This window comes from Monopterus albus, unplaced genomic scaffold (assembly GCF_001952655.1).
Source record: "Monopterus albus unplaced genomic scaffold, M_albus_1.0 scaffold164.1, whole genome shotgun sequence".
Lineage (NCBI taxonomy): Eukaryota > Metazoa > Chordata > Actinopteri > Synbranchiformes > Synbranchidae > Monopterus > Monopterus albus.
In genome coordinates, this window is record NW_018128044.1 from 106,559 (window position 1) to 125,334 (window position 18,776).

Sequence of the window (18,776 nt, forward strand, 5' to 3'; positions counted from 1 at the left end):
AAGGAGGTGGAAGAAAAAAGGAGCTAAAGATAGAGAAAAGGAGGAACAAGCATGGCAGGGAATGTTACAGCAGTTGCTCGTGTGTCTCTACCTGCATGTTGTTGTTGTGGATGTTGTCCACCACCGGGAGGCGTTCTCTGTCCTCCATGCCCTGCCAGTGCTGCGAGGGCCCCTGCCCGAGACCAACTACCCGATCCTGGCTCTTAGAGGCTGGGATGGTGAAGTACTCCCTGGAGTAGGTCTGTGTAGGGATGGGGTAAGCCTCTGGGTGGGAAGGGGAGGGTTCATCCTGATGAATACAACCAAAAATTAACTAAGTAAATGATTTCTCATCTTCAGTCTAGACACTGTGTGTGAGTGCAATTTGTTTCTCTGCTGTCTTCCAGTGTGCTGGAACATTCCTCACTCAGATGCCACTGGCTCCAGTGGTACAGTGACTTACGTCAGCACACAGGTTGCCGGTGGAGACAGAGGTGATCTTGGTGCCAGGTCCTCCAGGGTACACCGCTTTGCCTGCAGGACTCTGGCCCTGATCTGAAGAAGGGGTAAGAGGGAGAATTATTTTAGTGCAGTTAGAAGTTTTCATGCACACGTGAAGCGATATCCAGTATTAAGCCATTAACTGAGGGCGCGAAGGAGTAATCAGAAAATCATAAATGATCCCAAATGGTTACTGAAGGCGGGTTGAGATTATTTGTAAGAAGGGACCATGTGGTACAATTTACAACATCAGTCAAAAGCTTTTATAGCCACGCTGTTATTGCCCAACACTACTCTGGAGCTTTGTTTTCATACCTGGGTGGAGTTAAAGAATAACACACCAGTGTAGGTTTTTTTTTTTTTTTTTTTTCCATTACTGCCCAAGCCAAGCGTAACACTGACTTGTTTACTATGGGTATGTTCCACTGTTTTGATCTCATCAGTGTCTATTGGAGTCATCTCGGCATCAGCTTAACCTCTAGAGTCCCTGCGTCCTCATATGAGGACCGCACAGCTTGGGTTTCCAAAGCTCAGGACTCTAGAGGTTAATATACTCTCTAAACAGTTTAGTGACATAAAGAAATATGAATATTTCCTCTAACACTGATAAAAAAAAACTTCTTTTTCAAACTAAGGTAACAACAGGCCAATGTTCCAACACAGGATTAAACTAATAAATTAAACTGGATATCATGATAATAAAAGCTGGATTTACAGCGTAGGGTGGACCGCGCCTCTCGCCCAATGTCAGCTGGGACTGGCTCGGCTCCCGCCCCCCGTGACCATCTTCAGGATTAGCGGTATAGATAATGGATGGATTTAAACTGTTTTCATGCCGGAACCGTGCACAGTGTTTGAGGGGTGTAGGTAGAACATAGGCTAGACAAATTCATGTAGGTTAAATGAATGAAAACAACATGGTGGGCTTACTGGCTACATTGGGGCTTGAGCGATGGTCGACTCGGTTCTTGAGAAGTCGATCTTCACTGCTCATCTTCTTTGGTTCAGGGTAAGAGTCCCAGCCAGCCTGGGGACCCTCCGGAGAGCCGTTCGGCACAGAGTTGTTGTACAACTCAAATCCTTCACTCTTAGGTCGCATTTTCCCATTCTTCTCACGGCCTCGGTCTGATGCTGGGGTGTAGGGGAGAGAAAAACCTGAGTTAAAAGGGTTAACCTCTAAGTCCCCCAGTTAATATCTGAATATTAACTGGAGTCTTGAGTGAACCACTTTCTCGTGTGGCTTCCTCTGGTCACACCCTCAGTCGGTGAGAACTGACTCACGGTCTTGTTTAGTTTACTAACAGACATTTGACTACATAATGACCAGCACCCTTCGTTGCCTGGTGTTGAACTTCACTATCTGCACTGGAAAACACACTGTGGTTGAGGAGGGAGCTGGGGAGAAACAATCCTGTGGCGTCATCCTGGACCACAGACTGGCCTGGCCAGAAGACTTCCTTAATGAATCTAGGGTCACATTCCAGCAGACAAAGATCAGCACACAGCCAGACAACCCGGTAAACTCTGTGCAGCTCTACATGCGCAGACACACACAAAGACATAACTGGTGCTGGCCACAAACACTCATTATATCCTTTAGTCTGCTTTACTGTGCTACAGAGAAGACAACAAAGACACAGTGTCTGGACAAGTCTGCTTCTCTTCCATCAGCCATGACACCAGATCACTTAACAGGAAGTCCATTCAACCGAAATCTCAAGTTAAATGCATGACTGTGTGTGAATGTCTTGAATGGCTTTTAATTTAAGACTTTGTAATTGTTCAAGAACAATCAGTGAAGATGTATTTAGAAAAAATTGTGTTGTTCTGCACTAAAAGTGGCCATGCAACAAAAGGAAATTATTAGGACTGCAAGTAACAACGGAAAAACTGTTTGGTCTTTAAAATAGCCTGAAGTAGCAAAAGTGCACATTCATTTTTTTTTTTTAAAAAGCACAACTTCACAACTGAATCAGTAAATTCTCACATCGGAGAAGCTGAAACCAGAGATTTGTTTGACAAGTTACCAAAAATCACTGCTTCATTAGCAAAATAATTTTCTGCCCATCAAATATTCCAATAATCGACCATTGTTAAACTGTACAAATGATCATTTAAGGATCACTTACCTGAAGGAAAGACAGATAAAAACATTGTAATAAAAACAGAACCATGAACACACTGTACTATATTCTTGTACTATATTGTCAGATTTGTCAAGGACTCAAAGGAACCCTAATAAAAAACTTTATTCCAGGGGATACTACTACAGTAGACACTAAAGCAAACATTGTACCAGAGCAGGTAGCTCCTTTATGTGTATGTGCTCACCTCTTTGCATCATGGGGCTCGGCTGGTTGAGGAGGGTAGACAGTCCGTGGTAAATGGCTCCCTGCTTGGCGACCTCCAGAGTCACAACTGAGCCCGTCCTCGTCATCAGCTCAGCTGCCCTGAACAGAGAGAGAGAGAGAGAGAGAACATGATTATGAACTTGTAACACCACTTTACTCTGACACACTTATCAGTTAACTGCAATTCAATTAAATCGATTAATCTTATTTCCTTGCTCCATCAGTTGAATGTTGTTTAAAAAGAAATTGCAAAAAAAAAATAGTGGGAAATGTTTATCACAATGTCGCAGAGTCCAAGGTGAGGTCTTCAAATTGCTTATTTTGTCTGACCGACAGTCTAAAGCTCAAAGACCGTTAATTATATAATGACATAAAACAGAGAACTCTGTGAATGAGCATTGTGAATAACTGGCAGATAAAATAAGTTAAAATAAGGTTATTTTTAGTTGATCAACTAATTGTTTCAGCAGATGTTTTCTATGAACACATTACTGATAAATACCAGGACTTTTGGTCATTATGTGAACGCAGTAGTAAAAGCTTCTGTCTCCTGGAATCTCAACAGGCAGAACAGTAAACGTTATGAACCAGAGGATTCAGTGCCAGACACACACTTCTCTCTGATTTGGATACAATCTTGATGTGTCACACATAACAAAACAATCCATGTTATTTTCGGTAACAGCCACATATGCCTGTTTGCACAGGGCTTTAACCAAAACCCATAAATAGTGGAAGGGCAGAATGCATGAGGTAATGAGCCATGTGTGTTTGACTGGTTGGAACTCAACCGCCTGATGCTGAGCAAATCCACATTTGGAAATATCATGGGGTTTCTCTTAAGGATGCACCAATGCTGATACCAGTATCGGGTCTGATGCCACCCTCTACTCGTACTCATAGATGTTGTCCCACATTAACCTCACACTGGCCGAGCCGAGTGGTTTTGGGGATATTTTAAGATAAGTGACGACAACAAAAGCAAACCCGACTGTGAGCTCCGATTCTCTGTTGTGTGTGCGGCATGAGGTCGATACTCGATATGTGTATCAAAACCAACAGTACCAGAAAGAGTAATTAAATCACACACCTGCTGAAGAAACAGAGCACAACAAGAAACTCCTAAAAACACAGCCCTTTTCTCCTTGTGCTGTGTGTTTGAGACACGCTTCTGCCTTTTTATAAAAACAAATGGGATCAAACTGCCTCAGCGCAAAAACCTCAGGATGTCTCAACCCTGAGGTTTCCCACATGTGGTTATCTGATGTCACATCAGCTCGATTACTTCCTCTTCAAATGTTTTCAATTCTCAAAATAGAAATAAAACCGAGTTTCATCATCATGTGGCCACGAATGCGTCAGCAGTGTGTGGTAGGTGGTTGAACACACACCCATTTCCAAAGTGCAAATTCACTGACATCACATTATAGGAGTTTCTGGCCACTCAAGTCTTTAAGAGTCATTAATGACAATAACCGGGCCGCTGCTGTTACCTCTCCTGTGACAAGCCGACCAGACTGCGGCCGTCCACGCTCAGCAGCTGGTCACCTGCAGCCAAACGCCCGTCCTGTGCGCGCACACGCACACACACACACACACACACACACACACAGCAGAATGAGTCACAGTGTATGCTTGTCCTCTTCTGTCATGGTTCCAGTTTTAATGTTTATACTGTACCAACCATGTCAGCTGCTCCTCCTTTGACAACAGACTTGATGTAGATGCCAAGCTTCTCCTGACCAGCACCCTGCAGAGAGACAGAAGACAACACACAGGCATGTTAACCTACACTAGCAAACTGTTGTTAAAATAGTTCAGTAACTTTATTCATCCCCAGCAGGACAAAAAAAACCAAACATTTTATGTTCTCTTCCCTTGTTTAAATTCATATTTTCCTTGTTGCATCACTGTTTACTGCTGAAACACCGGAGATCATAGTTTGTGTCCTAATGTTTTCTTTAAACCAAATCCTTTCTTTGCCAAGTAACAACAGCACAACTAAGAAGAAAAGTGCATACAAAAAAGGGAGAACAAACAAGCTGCAATGTCAGTGTCAATACACACAACACATACACGCTCGAGCTGTGTGTGTGGGTTTCCCATCAAGTGAGGAGGTGGTTTACAATGGAGCAAAACACTGGCAAGTTATCAGAGGCATCAAATACTTTCTTTACCATCTTGACATGTTTATCCAACAGCGCACCAGTAGAAATATTTCAGAAATCTTCCTTTGTAAACACACTACACTGCACTAAATATGAAAGCAGATTTTCACTTAACCACACATTCTTTGGTTTGCTTTAAGTGAAGACAAGTTGGAAATTTTCCTTTGTAGCCTTCCTCTGACAACACAAAGAGCAAACAAAAAGACTGCATCCAAAGCCGCTGACACAAAAAAAAAAAAGGGAGACATGTTTTGTTTACTTTCAAAACAGGTTCAAGGCCGAGTGGTCAACAGACTACATCACAGGACAGGTTCAGATGCCACACAGACTAGACACCAAGAATCACAGCACGTCTACAAACCCTCTCATAAACTGTGGAGTGGATTGAAACAAGTCCCGACTGAGTGACGCTACATCTTGTAAAACGGAGGCCGGGGTGACACCCAGGTTAAAAGCTCTTACTGTCTGCAGCTCGCATTTAGAAACAGCTGTGGTGGAGAAGCACAAATGATGAGAGGACAGTAATGTGCAGGGAACAGATAGCACAATGTTGGTACTTTAATCTGACTGGAACAACGTTGGAAATGTTTTTGTAAATTTAAAGTGGTAATTGGATGTTAAAAATACAGTTTGTAGGACAAATGCTGAGCAGTTTCTACTTCAACTGCTCCGGCCCATAATAAGCACCTCTTCGTACTCCCTCAGCATTTCAATCATCCACGCTGCCTGTTAACGGCTCTTTGGAAACAACTTTTGAATGAGTGCCAACACAGAAACCCAGGTTCAAACTGATCACTTCTTTTTTTTTTATACAAAAATGATCTTTCTGTTGCTTTTTCAACTAAAGACCAACTGTCAAGTTTTCTACTTATCTTTTTTCTATTTATTAACTATGTGGACTGAGTGAATAGAGACTCATTCTGCATTTGCCATGTACTCCCATCAACCACAGATCTGTGTCCCATTTTCCGCAGTACAAAAAGACAGCAACAGCATCATACATCAAGTATCTGACCCTCGTTGTTTCAGTTCTGTCTGTGTGTGTGTGTGTGTGTGTTTAATACTGAGGCTGGATTCAGGCAGGAACTTATTTCCTGTGAGTGACATTAAGTTGAGAGGACAGTGAATCATTCTGACTGGTTTATGTCTGTTGTACATTACAGACACCGTTAAAGGGCCTCTGTCTCAGATGGTGCCACGGCTTCATGTACAGAATGGGGAGTGAGGAAATTCCCTGAATCCCCCGAGGACTTTAGTAAGTTAGAGGTCCCAGAGGGGCCACAACTTCTAGCATAAGTTATCCTGTACATAAGCTTTACATTAAATAAAAGGTTTCAGCTGCTTGATTTGTAAAGCAGAATTCAGTATAACATGCCCTTTAATGGCAAGTACAATGCTACTTCCTGTGTGTAGAAATAACTTGAAATGGATCAAACCAATCTAAACTCAATTAGCCATTCTGAGAACAACACTGCACTGGAGACATTAAAGGCAGAACAGGTAGTTAAGGTACAGAAACTGAGATGTCTTGATTTGGTAGTGAATGTGTTATTTCAGAGTTTAGAGCTATTTTTTATTTCAATGAAAACAGCCGCCTTCTGCATCTGAAAATGAAGCAGCGACAGTGGAGTTATGGGTCGGGCAGCTAAACAATGAGCACTTAGTATAAAGCTCGGTAAAACCGAGAGAAGCTGCAGATGCGTGGTTGGTGCCGTTCCAAGTCTGTATGGGTCTCCTATAAAACTATCACAGAAGCCTGCACGCCACACTTCCACAGCTGCACCAGCTGTGGTTGAAACATTAGTTATACCGATAAATTATGGAAGCTCAGTGTGATGCTGATATAGCACATTGCCATGACCAGCACCTAGACAATGGCGTGCTTTCACTCAGCTCTTATTTTTATATTTGTATCAAACATCACACTCAAAACGCAATTCTCTACATGTAGTCAGTAATTAAAACACGAGGTCACAGACTAGTATGTAGGTAAACTTAAAGACACGGGCATGTTGAAACACACTGAACCCCAAATGGGGTCAGCTGTAATGTAGTTTTAAAAGTTAATAACTATGTGAGATTTAACTCTAAACAAGTGGGAAACTCTGAGGAACAGTTCATGTAAATAAATGATATATAACAACATATCCTCCAGTGTTTTGTCTGGACATCAGAGTCAAGAGTGATATGAATTTTTCTCTTTAGCCTTTTTTGCATCTGACTCATTCTAAGAAACTAATGTACAGAAATGTAGAGCAGATGCACAGAGCCGAGAACCGCCAGCTGTACCACACTGATAAAATCCAACAACGCTAACACAGGCTGGCAGCACATCTGTATTACAGCTTATAGTGTTGATACATGGCAACCTAATTGCTTGGAGCCTTTGAGGTTCAAAGGCCCTGTACACCCACACAGCAGGTTTCTGTTGCTCTAGAGGATTTTATAACTTCTCAGTACTCAGAGCATGTACAGACTTGAAGCTTGGTGCACCTGTTTCTATAGGACCATTTTTAAGTAAATGCAGTTGTATGACTTCAGCAAATCTGCAGCATGTAAGCATGCACAATTTGAACCTGAGGGGATGTGTGATCAGCTAAAAGACAACTGTGTGTGCAGGGCTTTTAGTTAGGAAAGTTTACATGTACTCATTTTCAGTTGGCACTAAAATAACTGACACCAGGATGGTGCATGTCCTTTAAACAAAGCTGGGGGATAGCATTCAGAGAAAATGCAGTCACATACTGGTTTGGCAGTACCTCAAATACATTTACACCAGTAATTGCTACTACTTGAGTTGTGTATGTGCATTTAGTAGTAATCAATCTACCACAGTCAGTCTGGTCAATATATGAAGTTTTCATATGATGTCCCAGAATGCCTCTTATTGCATTCTCATGAACAGTGAGCTCGGGAGCAACGACGACACCCGTTCACACATTTGAACCTCCAGCACAAATGGGAAAAACTGCCCACATACATTTTCTCATATGAGAAATCTATTTGTGCTGATGATGTAAAATGAAAATGAGAGTGCTGCTTCACCCACCCTATTGCTGCTTGTAGTGAGTTTAAGAAGTCGACCTCCCTCACACTGAAGCACAAAGCAGAGGGTTACACCTTCATGCCTTTCTGCCTGGCTGGAAAGAAAGTGGACAGGATGCGCTTCTACCACAGATACACTGTGGTCTTTACAATGAGCGCCAAGTGGTACAAACGTCCTCCTCCACACACCTTGTAAACACCTCCTGCATGGCTGCAGCTTTACAGGAAAGTGAGCATGTGTGTGTGTGTGTGTTACTTCCTCCCATTGTTCCCGCCCTGAGAGGGGGTAACCCTCTCATACTATTGTTTCATTTGTAGCTTATTTCGGCAGCATCAGCCGACACATATGCACCCTACCAATACTTCAAACACACTGTGGAAACAAACAGAACAAAATGCAGCTTTTTGAGTTTAGACTTCATTGTCGTTTTGCAGGATGAGAACCTTCTCAAACCAAGTAACTCATGTTCTGGTACTTCAGTTCAAGACTGCCCCAGACTCTCCTTAAAATTCAACACTGATGTACCGGTGTACACACCAGGTGTAGAACTCTGAATCCAGACTTTTACAAGTCATTAGGTTTCTGTGGTCAACTCTGCACAGAACTCAACAATCCACCAAGCAGAACTCCATGTTAATCAAAGGGAAAACAAAAACAAAAACTGCACACAAATACCCTCCACAGTCTCTTGAATAAATGGCTGTGAGAATCCCAGATTGCAACATTCTGTTAACTTGTTGTTTAAGGTGTGTGCAGAGGGAACGTTCAGTCCTTCACTGAAACTGATAAATGACTCAACACACCAACAGGGGCGAGGGCAGCATTTCCTCAGCTCCAGCTGGGAGATGACACTGAGGAAAGAAACACAATACCATGAAACACACACAAGGGGCTGACTGATGTAGTATTTTTTTAACGTACAAATCTGTTTACACACGCAGCAAACACCTCCACTCAATTTTCCACAAAGACCTTCAACAACATGAATGTGACGTGTGAAAGCTGAGAGTTTATCACGTTTTCTATGGTGCTACAGCTCAACCAGGACCTGCTTTAACAACCTGGTTCCACTATTATGTGGCAATGCTGCTTTTCTAAAACAGATGTTCTCACTAAATATTATTCTGAGCTTTTTATTCCTTAACTGTGACACCAATACCATAACAGAAATTCCAAAACGCCAGTCAAATTTATTTATTTATTTTTTGCTATCCATTACTCTTATTCTAAAACCAGAATTTGCAGAATAACAATATCATTTAAGCATATTTCTGTAGAATTCAGGCTAAGGCCTTAAAAGTACAACCAATTGTGTGACAGGTAAAATGCACGCACTAATCTGAAGGTGTCTGACTTTAAATAGAGGACATATAATCAGGTGGCTTAGCCTTACTGCGCACCTTACCCAAAGTGAGCACATGTTTTTCCCCATCTGTGTACCTTTGTTTAACGATTTGCAGAATGGCCCTGAAAGCAAACAGTGAAAGTAACACAAGGCCTGTGTACACGGTGAATCTACAGTGTTACCATCATCCACATGCTCAGCATTCAACCAGCTGCCAGTTTCTTTGTTACGCATCCTCGACAGGTTCTTCGATTAAAGGCAGAGACAGAGAATCACAGTACGAGATACTGAGGAACCCTGCCTCTCAAGAAATGAGTCAACATCACACACACACACACCCTCAATCAAGCGGTGCATGTGCACAAGCATACACACACATTTCAAATCACTTTTTATATTTAGTTCATTCACACCAGAGTGCAGATGATCAAGAAACCTCCAGAAGTACAATACACAACCTTCCAGGTAACACGACCATAGAGTATAAGTGCTGTTACCTGGTCTCTCCGGCCCACCACAGAAAACCACATGTTGCCGTCGCTCCGCAGTGTTACCCAGACTAGTCCACAGTGGGTCGACCAGACTGGAATACACACACACACTGCACACACCTCCTTTTATCCCAGACAGTACTTCAACCTGCTAACAAGCACCGACAAGTCCAAAACCAAAAAAAAACGGCTGAGCGTAAACTATTCAGCTGTACATCTGTTCAACTCTTTACAGCTGAAAATGTAGGATAAAAAAACCTGAATGTGTGGAAAGATGTGGTGGAAATTTAGCACAGGACATTTTAAGAAGTTAAATTTGTATGAAAACTATATTTTAAAAAAACAAAGCATTAAAAATTCCTATAAAATGCTGCATACATTCCAGTGCATGTTTTTTAAAAAAAATGCAGTAAAATCCTTGAATGTTCCCAAGTGCAGTGAAATTCCTCCACGAGTTCCTAATAGCAGTGTATTTCTTAAGAAACATCGGCTCCAGGCAGAGATCCAGGGTTCCTGCTGGGACGCCGGCTGGTCAGACTGAGGTGGAGCACTGCAGCAGCTCCACCAGGCAAATACCACATGCGCGCACACACACACACACACACACACGATTATATAACAGGACAGAGCTCAGCCCAGTTTACCGAGAAGTCAAGCAGCTGCTCTACCTGCCCGTCCCATCCCGCACACATTTCTCTGCCTGCTCTCCTTCTCATACGTTCACACAACTTTGAAAATAAACAGAGCAAGGAGGTTTCCTCAGTACATCCTTCCTTCCCACTTTTCCTCTTCACACACACAGTGAACACACACAGCGTCCAGCAGGAAACTCGCACTACTCTAAGGAAAGAGAGAATGAGATTGTTTTTCACCGGTCTCACTTGGCCTCATGCACTTGTTCCATTCTGTCATTTAAAAAAAAAAAAAAAGTAGCATAAGCACACAATACAACACAACGACACAGAGCATCTTCACATCCAGGTAACAAACATCAACACAACCATCAGTAAAACACATCAGTCCTCCATGCAATAGGATACAGCCCGGTGAGAGATGCCACCTAAAGGAAAATTTGTTGAAGGACTCGGCACAGGATTACGTAACATCAAGCGCAGGCTTTCTCCCCCCTCCCCCTCGTGGGAGCTTTGTTAGTCAAAGCAGACACCCAGCTGTGCTGTGGGACACTGTGGTGGCTCTAACGTGCACACTATGTACCTGTTCTGGGTTTGGATTCAGCGCTGGTGACCCCACACAGGATGCTGAAGCACTCCCCAAAATGTTTAATCCATAAGAGAGAAACACATACGAGGTAGCATTCGCTGGCAAATAACGTTCTTAGTAACGTTAGGCAAGATGCAGGGTAACGATGATTAATTTAACCTTCATTCATCAGTGCTCAGGATGCGTCTCCTGATTGTTTTTGGAGGGTGATGGTGAAGGTTGTCTCAACCACTGATGATGGCTGAATATATTTCTGGTTTCATGTTGTAATATATATTTATAATGTATTGTATATATTTTATGTTTACATCTGTGTGTTCTACATTTCATGTAACTCCGAGATATTGGTTGTGGGAGAAACGAGGGCAGCAACTAGCAGGTAATTATTATTTATCTCAATCCTATGCTATGTTAGCTAATTTTGATAAATATTTTTTTTAGCCACTAGATGGGTTACTGTGCGCATCCATGTCCATTATTACTGTTTAAACAATAATAATTTTTATTTTTCTTTTTTTTTTTTTTTTTACAACAGAAAAAGTTGGATATGTTTGCTAAATTTGCACCTAACATGAGGGGAAAACGCCGAAGTCATAACTTGCTGGTGGATCTGTGCACGTTCATCCCATTTTGGAACACGATGGTGAAATGTATCATTTCCCCAGGTTTTGTCTATATATCGAAGGCATGTGAACAAATATACACATGGACAGACAGTGACGCACGGTCACAGTCATATTAGACCCTCTACAGCAGAGCAAACGAAACAGACCACAGTTTTTGCCTGGGACGCCTCCAGAAGTTTCTCTGCAGTGTAGTTGTTTAGTCTGTGCAGTGCTGAGAGACTCAACAGTGAACACGGTCTGTTTAAAACAGCAGCCTTTTCTGTCTGTAATGTACGTCTCAGCCACACGCACGCGCAAATCCAACAAACACATTCTCGACAGCCGAGGTTATTTTTGGATTTCCTCTCAAAAATACTTGCCCACACTGTTCTGGATAAAAAAAAATATATATATATATTATGACTTCTGCCTTGAAACTGAAGTTTTCTTACTTCACACACAAACAGCCACAGACACAAACACTCCTCCAGGTGCAGTTTCCTACCTTGGCGGCCACAATGCTGAGGCCCATGCCGTTGTGCTTCTTAAGGGTTACCGTGACAACCTCCGGCTCCTTCCTCATTGGCTGAAAAGAGAGATGGACAGGAAAGGCAAACTGTGAGTGAGGATGACACCTCTCTGATGGGTCTGCAACAGCCTCAGGGAAACTACGATTGTCGTCTAGTGTGTTTGCCTCTGAAACATCACAGAGGAAAATGAGACCGTGGAGTAAAAAAGAGGGAGGGATGAGAAAAGGGAGGGAAGGGATGAAGGAGGCATAAAGGGGAAAGGGGAAGACCACAGAGGAACCTGTGGTCACTGGAATGAAGTCAAGAATGAAAACCACATCATGGCTAGCCTCACACACACACGCCTACATCCACAGCAGAGCTGAGAGACTGGGTGGGGAGAGTGAGACAAAGACGGCTACCAAGTTTTCCCACATCATGAAAAAATATTCTGACAAAGGATCCTTCAAAATAAATAAGCTCATGTCAAACAAAGGTATGTCTACATCGTTCTGCCTGTGTTTGTGTGCTGGTATCAGTCATTGTGTGTGTCTGCACAGCACTTGTGTAAATGCAGAGAGCACATTGATTACTCCGCAATCTGCAGAAACACACAGAGCCGAACAAAACGACAACCACACAACAATTACACTAAAAAACCATTACTGCACAGAGGCAGCTACACTACAGTGACAGCCCAGCTCTAACCAACTTGACGATCAAACCAGAATTCTGAGCAGATCACCACGACAGGTGGAGTTTCCCAGGGTCTGATTAAAGGGCTGCTGTTCAGCCTGCACATGCTCCCTTTAGATCAGCACATACATGATGCTGCTTATCACAGCTACACGGACGATACTCACATCGGCTTGTGAAAAGCACATGGAATTGCCCCGGTGTTTGACACGTGCTATATTTATTTGCTAATGTTGCAACTTTGAAATTTTATGGTGCGCGTCTGTCACTTGTTTGTGTTTATGTATGTACTAGATCTAGAAGTTCCAAAAAGAAAAAATTCCATGTGTAATATTGATCAAATCCCAAATATATCCACAGTATTGAAGCGGATGCAGGACAGAACTTGTGATGATGCCACAAGAGCTGCACCAGGCCTCACTCCCTCTAATCTGGCTGAACACACACCATTCATCAAAGTGTGTGTGCGCTTGAGAGAGACGCCTGCATTATGTCGAGACTACAGTCATGAAGCAGAGCAGGGATAAACAGACCAATTACAGAGGAAGTGGCTGTGCCTGTGTGTGTTTGTTGCACTGAAAAGAGGTCTATCATTTACTGCTCCCTGCTTGCTAACTAACTTCTGCACTGTGATTGGTGTTGATTAAATTGAGTGTGTGTATATATGTGTGTCTGTGAAGGCTGTTATGAAAAGTAAATTGCTCCTTCTAAAGTCACTGTAATGAGTGCCTTCCAACCTGGAGACCACACGCGCAGGCATGTCGTACTATAGTTGTGAGGACACTCGTTGACAAAATGAAATCCCTAGCCCCTCACTCTTCCCTTAACTATAAAAAATAAAAGCCTAACCAAATCCTTAACCTTCAAACTTCCCTTTAAAGTTGTGAGGACTGATTAAAGTGTGCACAAAACAATGGATTTGAAAAAGAATTTGCCCACACAATGTAATAAAGAGGTGTGCATACACACTCCTACACACACACACACAGGCGCGCACACACACACACACACACACACACACACACACAGGCAGACAAACCTCTGGGCCCACATCAAAGCTACTTCCAGGTTTAAACTTTTCTAAAAATAGTCAAACTATGTCAGTTGTGCCGTCAGATTGTCTACAGCTCAGATTCTGTCCAGGAATTTTACCTTTTTTAGTCTGAAATTTACCTGGAAACTCATGTGTTGACTACTGGAGCCCATTTCCAATTCCTTTTAAATCCAATATAATTTGCACTGAATTATTCAGTATGGTGGAAAAACAAGCAGAGCAAGAAAAGTATGATTACACCAACTGAAGAAAGTCTGATGCCTGACTTTTGCTAACACAATTCATGCTAGCTGGTTGCACATGGGGCTACTTAATTTTCCTGCCTCACAGCTACATTTAGTTCCTAATTCTTTGCTGCTAATCAACCTTGTCAATTTTTTAAAATATGTCAGGAATCCCTGTTGACACCTCTTGTACTTCCATGTGTTACGACATGGTTGAACCAATATGAGATGGGACATGTTACAGAAGCACCCGTTTATTTTAAGCTCTTTTCAGAAATTCACTGGAACCCTGAAATTCTCTCGACATTAAGATTAGTTAAGAGCCGGCACCAGACACACACATAAGGGCAGGTAAGAGTGTGACCGTGTGTTAATATCCTACCATCTCAGAGTTGTCAGCGGTAGAGAAGTGGGTGTCACAGTCAGCTCCTTCAAAGTGGACGGTCCACGTGCCAGGTGAACGAGGGTGTGGTACTAATTGGCAAAACCCTGGCACAGACAACACAAACATACTGTGTCACAGCAAGTCATATTCTTCTGAGCAAGCTTCTCTTTCCTCAGAATAACAACTGTAAAGTCACAAAAAATTCAGTCCTCGCAATATGATGCATATAAACAAGTTGGGCATTGTTGACTGACCGTCAGAAGGCAAAGATAATTCAGCTTACACAGAAAAGCAGAACATTATTTAACATTAAGTTAAATAAATGTTTGCACAAGAGCTTCATCAACTTTTCAATAGCCAAATCTCAGCAATCTAAGCTAAGTTGTACTTTTACATAGGCAAAAAAAAAGATGATTCATCTTCACCAGATTTCATTTTTACCTTAAACATTAGCATCCTTAGCGGTAACTTTACCTCTCTGCAGAAGTGGATCCAGGAAGTCCTGCAGGCCGTTGGGGAGGCTGCGCACCACGTCACAGGAGTAGCCGTCCTCAGGGAGGAGGAAGGGCAACTGGAGGTCTGGGTCCTCCTCCAGCTGAACGTCTCTCCCATCACTCCTCGCCAGCTCATCTGCTGTGTTTTCCGCCACTGCCACCACGTGCTCTATCAGCTCCTACACACGCACCAGAAGAAACGTACTCAGGTTCATTAAATCTACAGTACAGCTTCAGAAAATGTTATAAGAGTAAGGCCTATTTTAATATTAATGACAGCTGACCTATGACCTAAGGCTGACCTTATCAGTGTGCTCATCATACCGTCTTTAGTTTGTGCATGTTTGTGCTCAACTTACAGGCGGGATGTAAGGCTCGTCAGGAGCACAGTGGTAGTTGGTCATGAGGGCGTGGAGCTGCAGGGAGTTGAGCTTGAAGCAGGTGTTATGGATGTTCTGCACATCCTGCATGGCATATTTGTCCATGGTCAGCAGGGTGGTGGCCTAGAAGACAAAAACATTACAGTGACCTGGGTTCTTACTTCTTAATGGTCGCACTAAAGAAAGATTTCTAACAGAGACAGTTTTCTTCTCACTGGTGTGAAGTAGGATAGGCTGTGTTGTGATAGTTGTTTCCTCACATCACTTTAATTTTAACAGTAATCAGAAATAATAAATAGAGTCAAATGACGCACACGCACAATCCTGCAGGGGTGCGAGACCTTGGAAGCTGAAATCTCAAACACTTCTACATCATAAGGATTTTTTTCCTAATTTTATCTGTTCATTACCCACAAATGTTGAATACATCTGAGAAACAGAGCACAGCATTTACGACAAGTTTACAGGTGATAGTGTGGAAGTCTTTACTGTTTCTTTACTGTTATCATGAGTGGTTAATACTTGCACAGATGGAAGACAAAGGTATCTTAAACAGTAAATAAAGTAAAACACTGACAATATCCACTTGTAGTTGAAATAGTTGACTGAACAACAGAAATTACAAAGCTTTAAGCAAATGAAAAAGTCAAATAAAACAAAAGTCTCACAGCCTTTCTGATGTAACAACAAAGCCCAGAGAAACTCTGCCCCCATCTGTTTGTCCTGTCCTCCTACCTGAACAATTCGACTGAGGTGGCAGTCGGCAGCCAGCTCCAGACCCTGTTTCTCAGCCCAGGCCTCGATGTGGCTGAGCTGCTGCCGAAGAATGGCCCCCCAGTAGTGACAGCACAGCCCCGACTCCATGTCTGTCACCAGCTTGTTGAACAGCCACATGTTGATGAAGTGGAAGAGCTGCGAGAAGAGCTGGATGGTCAGGGCGGCGTTGACTCGACACCGCCGCAGCAAAGACATTGCCCCCGTCAGGGTGTGCAGGACATCCTCTGAAGAGAAAGACAAAAATGAGAACAGCTCTTTGTCTCTGTTGAAGTCTGGGGGCCAGGAATCAAAGCTCGAGTGTAGCTGTGTAAAGCCACCAATATGCAGAACGATATGATATTCAGGGTAAACTCTTGGCTTTTAAATTACCTATCTTGGGCCTCTGTGGATTATGTTCCTCGGGGTCATCCAGGAAGGCAGGCATGTAGTTGTTGAGATCAGCCTGGAGACAGTGGACCAGGTACCTGCACCCACACAACACACCTTGTTAAAGACAAACTGCACCCAAAAAAAAAGCCACTGTATATAGGTGTGCTCACACCCTCACCTTTACCCAAGGTGTATGGTTTATGGTGAAAATGTTTTAAGGTCCATGTAGAATAAAGCAGAAGAAAAGGGAATGGGAACAAGACAGCAATGTGTGGCGATGTTCTAGGTTTTTGTCTTCCGACTACAGATGGGTTCCAACTAGTTTGATGAAACTCAATTCAGTAAAATCTTGTCTTCCACACAGAACTAACCCCATCTGGAATACATTTGTAAAGCTTCCATGATATAGTATTCCAGTCACATAAAAAGTCAGACTGACTTGAAAGCCATCTGGACAAGATGGGCGAGGATGTCCTGGGCGTCCAGCGTGATGCGACTCAGGTCTCGGTCCTGCTTGATGAAGTTGAGCAGCTCGGAGGCGTTGGCCATCCAGAAAGCCAGTGCTCCTGCAATGTTTTTCTGCTTCTGTAAAGTACCAGTCACAGCCACACACAAAAACAAAAACATACAGAGGAAGCTGTTAGAGCAGCAGAATGAAGTAAAGATAGAAAAGTAAAAAAAACAAAAACAAACTAAGCTTGAAGGCAGAGAGGCTTCTGTTTGAATGGCAGCCAGAAGGAGCAGTTGTTACTTCAGGGATAGACTCATGCCCTGCCCACCCCTCCCTTTAAGCAAATGTCAAGAAGAGCAGTTTCCACTGTCCCGTTAATGGAGACGCTCAGCTTCTTGGTTTCCACAGATCTTTAACATGACTGTGAGAAGAGAGAGAGAGAGCAGTGACCACTGCTGTTCACCCCCAGCCACAACTCCACTCACCAGGTCACCAGACACTTCCCTCCTCCACTAGCTAGTTTAACTTTTTTTTGTGATAAACACTAAACTGTTTAGACAGCAGACTCACACCACAAACCACATGTATTCACACTGCGAGCAACAGCAATTCATTACACATCTGTTTATTTCCCATAGATCAGAACATAATGTACAACTGCTGTTGTCACCTGTACTGCTGCACATTTCTGATCAGTAAAGGCAAAAGTTGCTGACAGTCAGTAAATGCCATTTAACAATAATTTTAAAGGTGTGTAGCTATTACAACAGCTAGATGAGAAGATGTACACCACTCTTATATCTGTACATTACATATGAGCTACAAACAGCTTAGCAAAAAAAAAAGACTGTAAAGTGGGAAACATCTTGCCTGGCTCTGTCCTACATTAATAAAATCTAAAGAAACATGTTAATTTGTGGGTTTACTACCTCCGTACAGAAAAAGATGAGCCAGTTCCCCATTTCCAGTTTTTAGGCTATGCTATGAGGGCAAGAAAGTAAATTAGCACATTTCCCAAAGTGCCAAATTGTTATTTTAACATTTAAAGACAAAGCATCATGTTAAGGGGCAAATTAACAATGTCTTGTAACACTGTGGCTGCCTATCACTGCATCAATCTAATCGACTCTTCTTGCAGAACAAAGCGATCCATTACCCAGGCTGCTTGCAGAGTGAACAAGCAGCAACACTCTCCTTTATAAACCATAATTAGATCAGAGAATAATTAATGGCATAATTATATCTAAAGGCCAGCACTGAGTGGACCATGTCAGACTTTTAATAATGTTCAGAGTGTGCTACAGATGTCAGTCTACAGTCTAAAGACCAGTGTTTTGGTCTTGAAATCAAAAGGGAGGACAGGGCTCAGTGTCTGAGGAGCTGATCGGTTAATATCCCCCCCATACCCCCCACACTCAGAGGGAGGAATGTGCGAAGCTCGCTCCCCCGCACTCATCTATCCCCGCCTTGAAAAACATAACACGAATTAAACAAAACAAAGTAAAACCCCTTCGCTCAGAACAGCCAGAGAATAAGAGATGGAGCCAAGTGCATCATAATGAAACAGGACATTAAAACTTTTAGGAAACATTTAAAACACAGACGGGTGGTTGAACGTATTGAATGAACATCCAAACAGACAAATGAAGCAGAGAAGGTCAGAGGGACGCAACTTGACTCTCATCCACACTGTTGAGTAAGAGACGCGAGACGTAATGTCAGACAAAATG

At 42.7% G+C, this 18,776-nt stretch overlaps 1 protein-coding gene across 1 annotated transcript in view; it reads right to left on the reverse strand.

Annotated features, from left to right (window-relative positions):
* Positions 1-18,776, reverse strand: part of LOC109968852 (afadin-like) — an 81,094-nt gene that overhangs the window by 19,795 nt on the left and 42,523 nt on the right. The window contains 13 exon segments of the mRNA XM_020615401.1: positions 92-289; positions 443-534; positions 1,411-1,611; positions 2,812-2,930; positions 4,325-4,398; positions 4,516-4,581; positions 12,213-12,293; positions 14,573-14,679; positions 15,050-15,248; positions 15,429-15,572; positions 16,185-16,450; positions 16,596-16,690; positions 17,035-17,180. Of these exon segments, the coding sequence (XP_020471057.1) occupies positions 92-289; positions 443-534; positions 1,411-1,611; positions 2,812-2,930; positions 4,325-4,398; positions 4,516-4,581; positions 12,213-12,293; positions 14,573-14,679; positions 15,050-15,248; positions 15,429-15,572; positions 16,185-16,450; positions 16,596-16,690; positions 17,035-17,180 (1,788 nt within the window).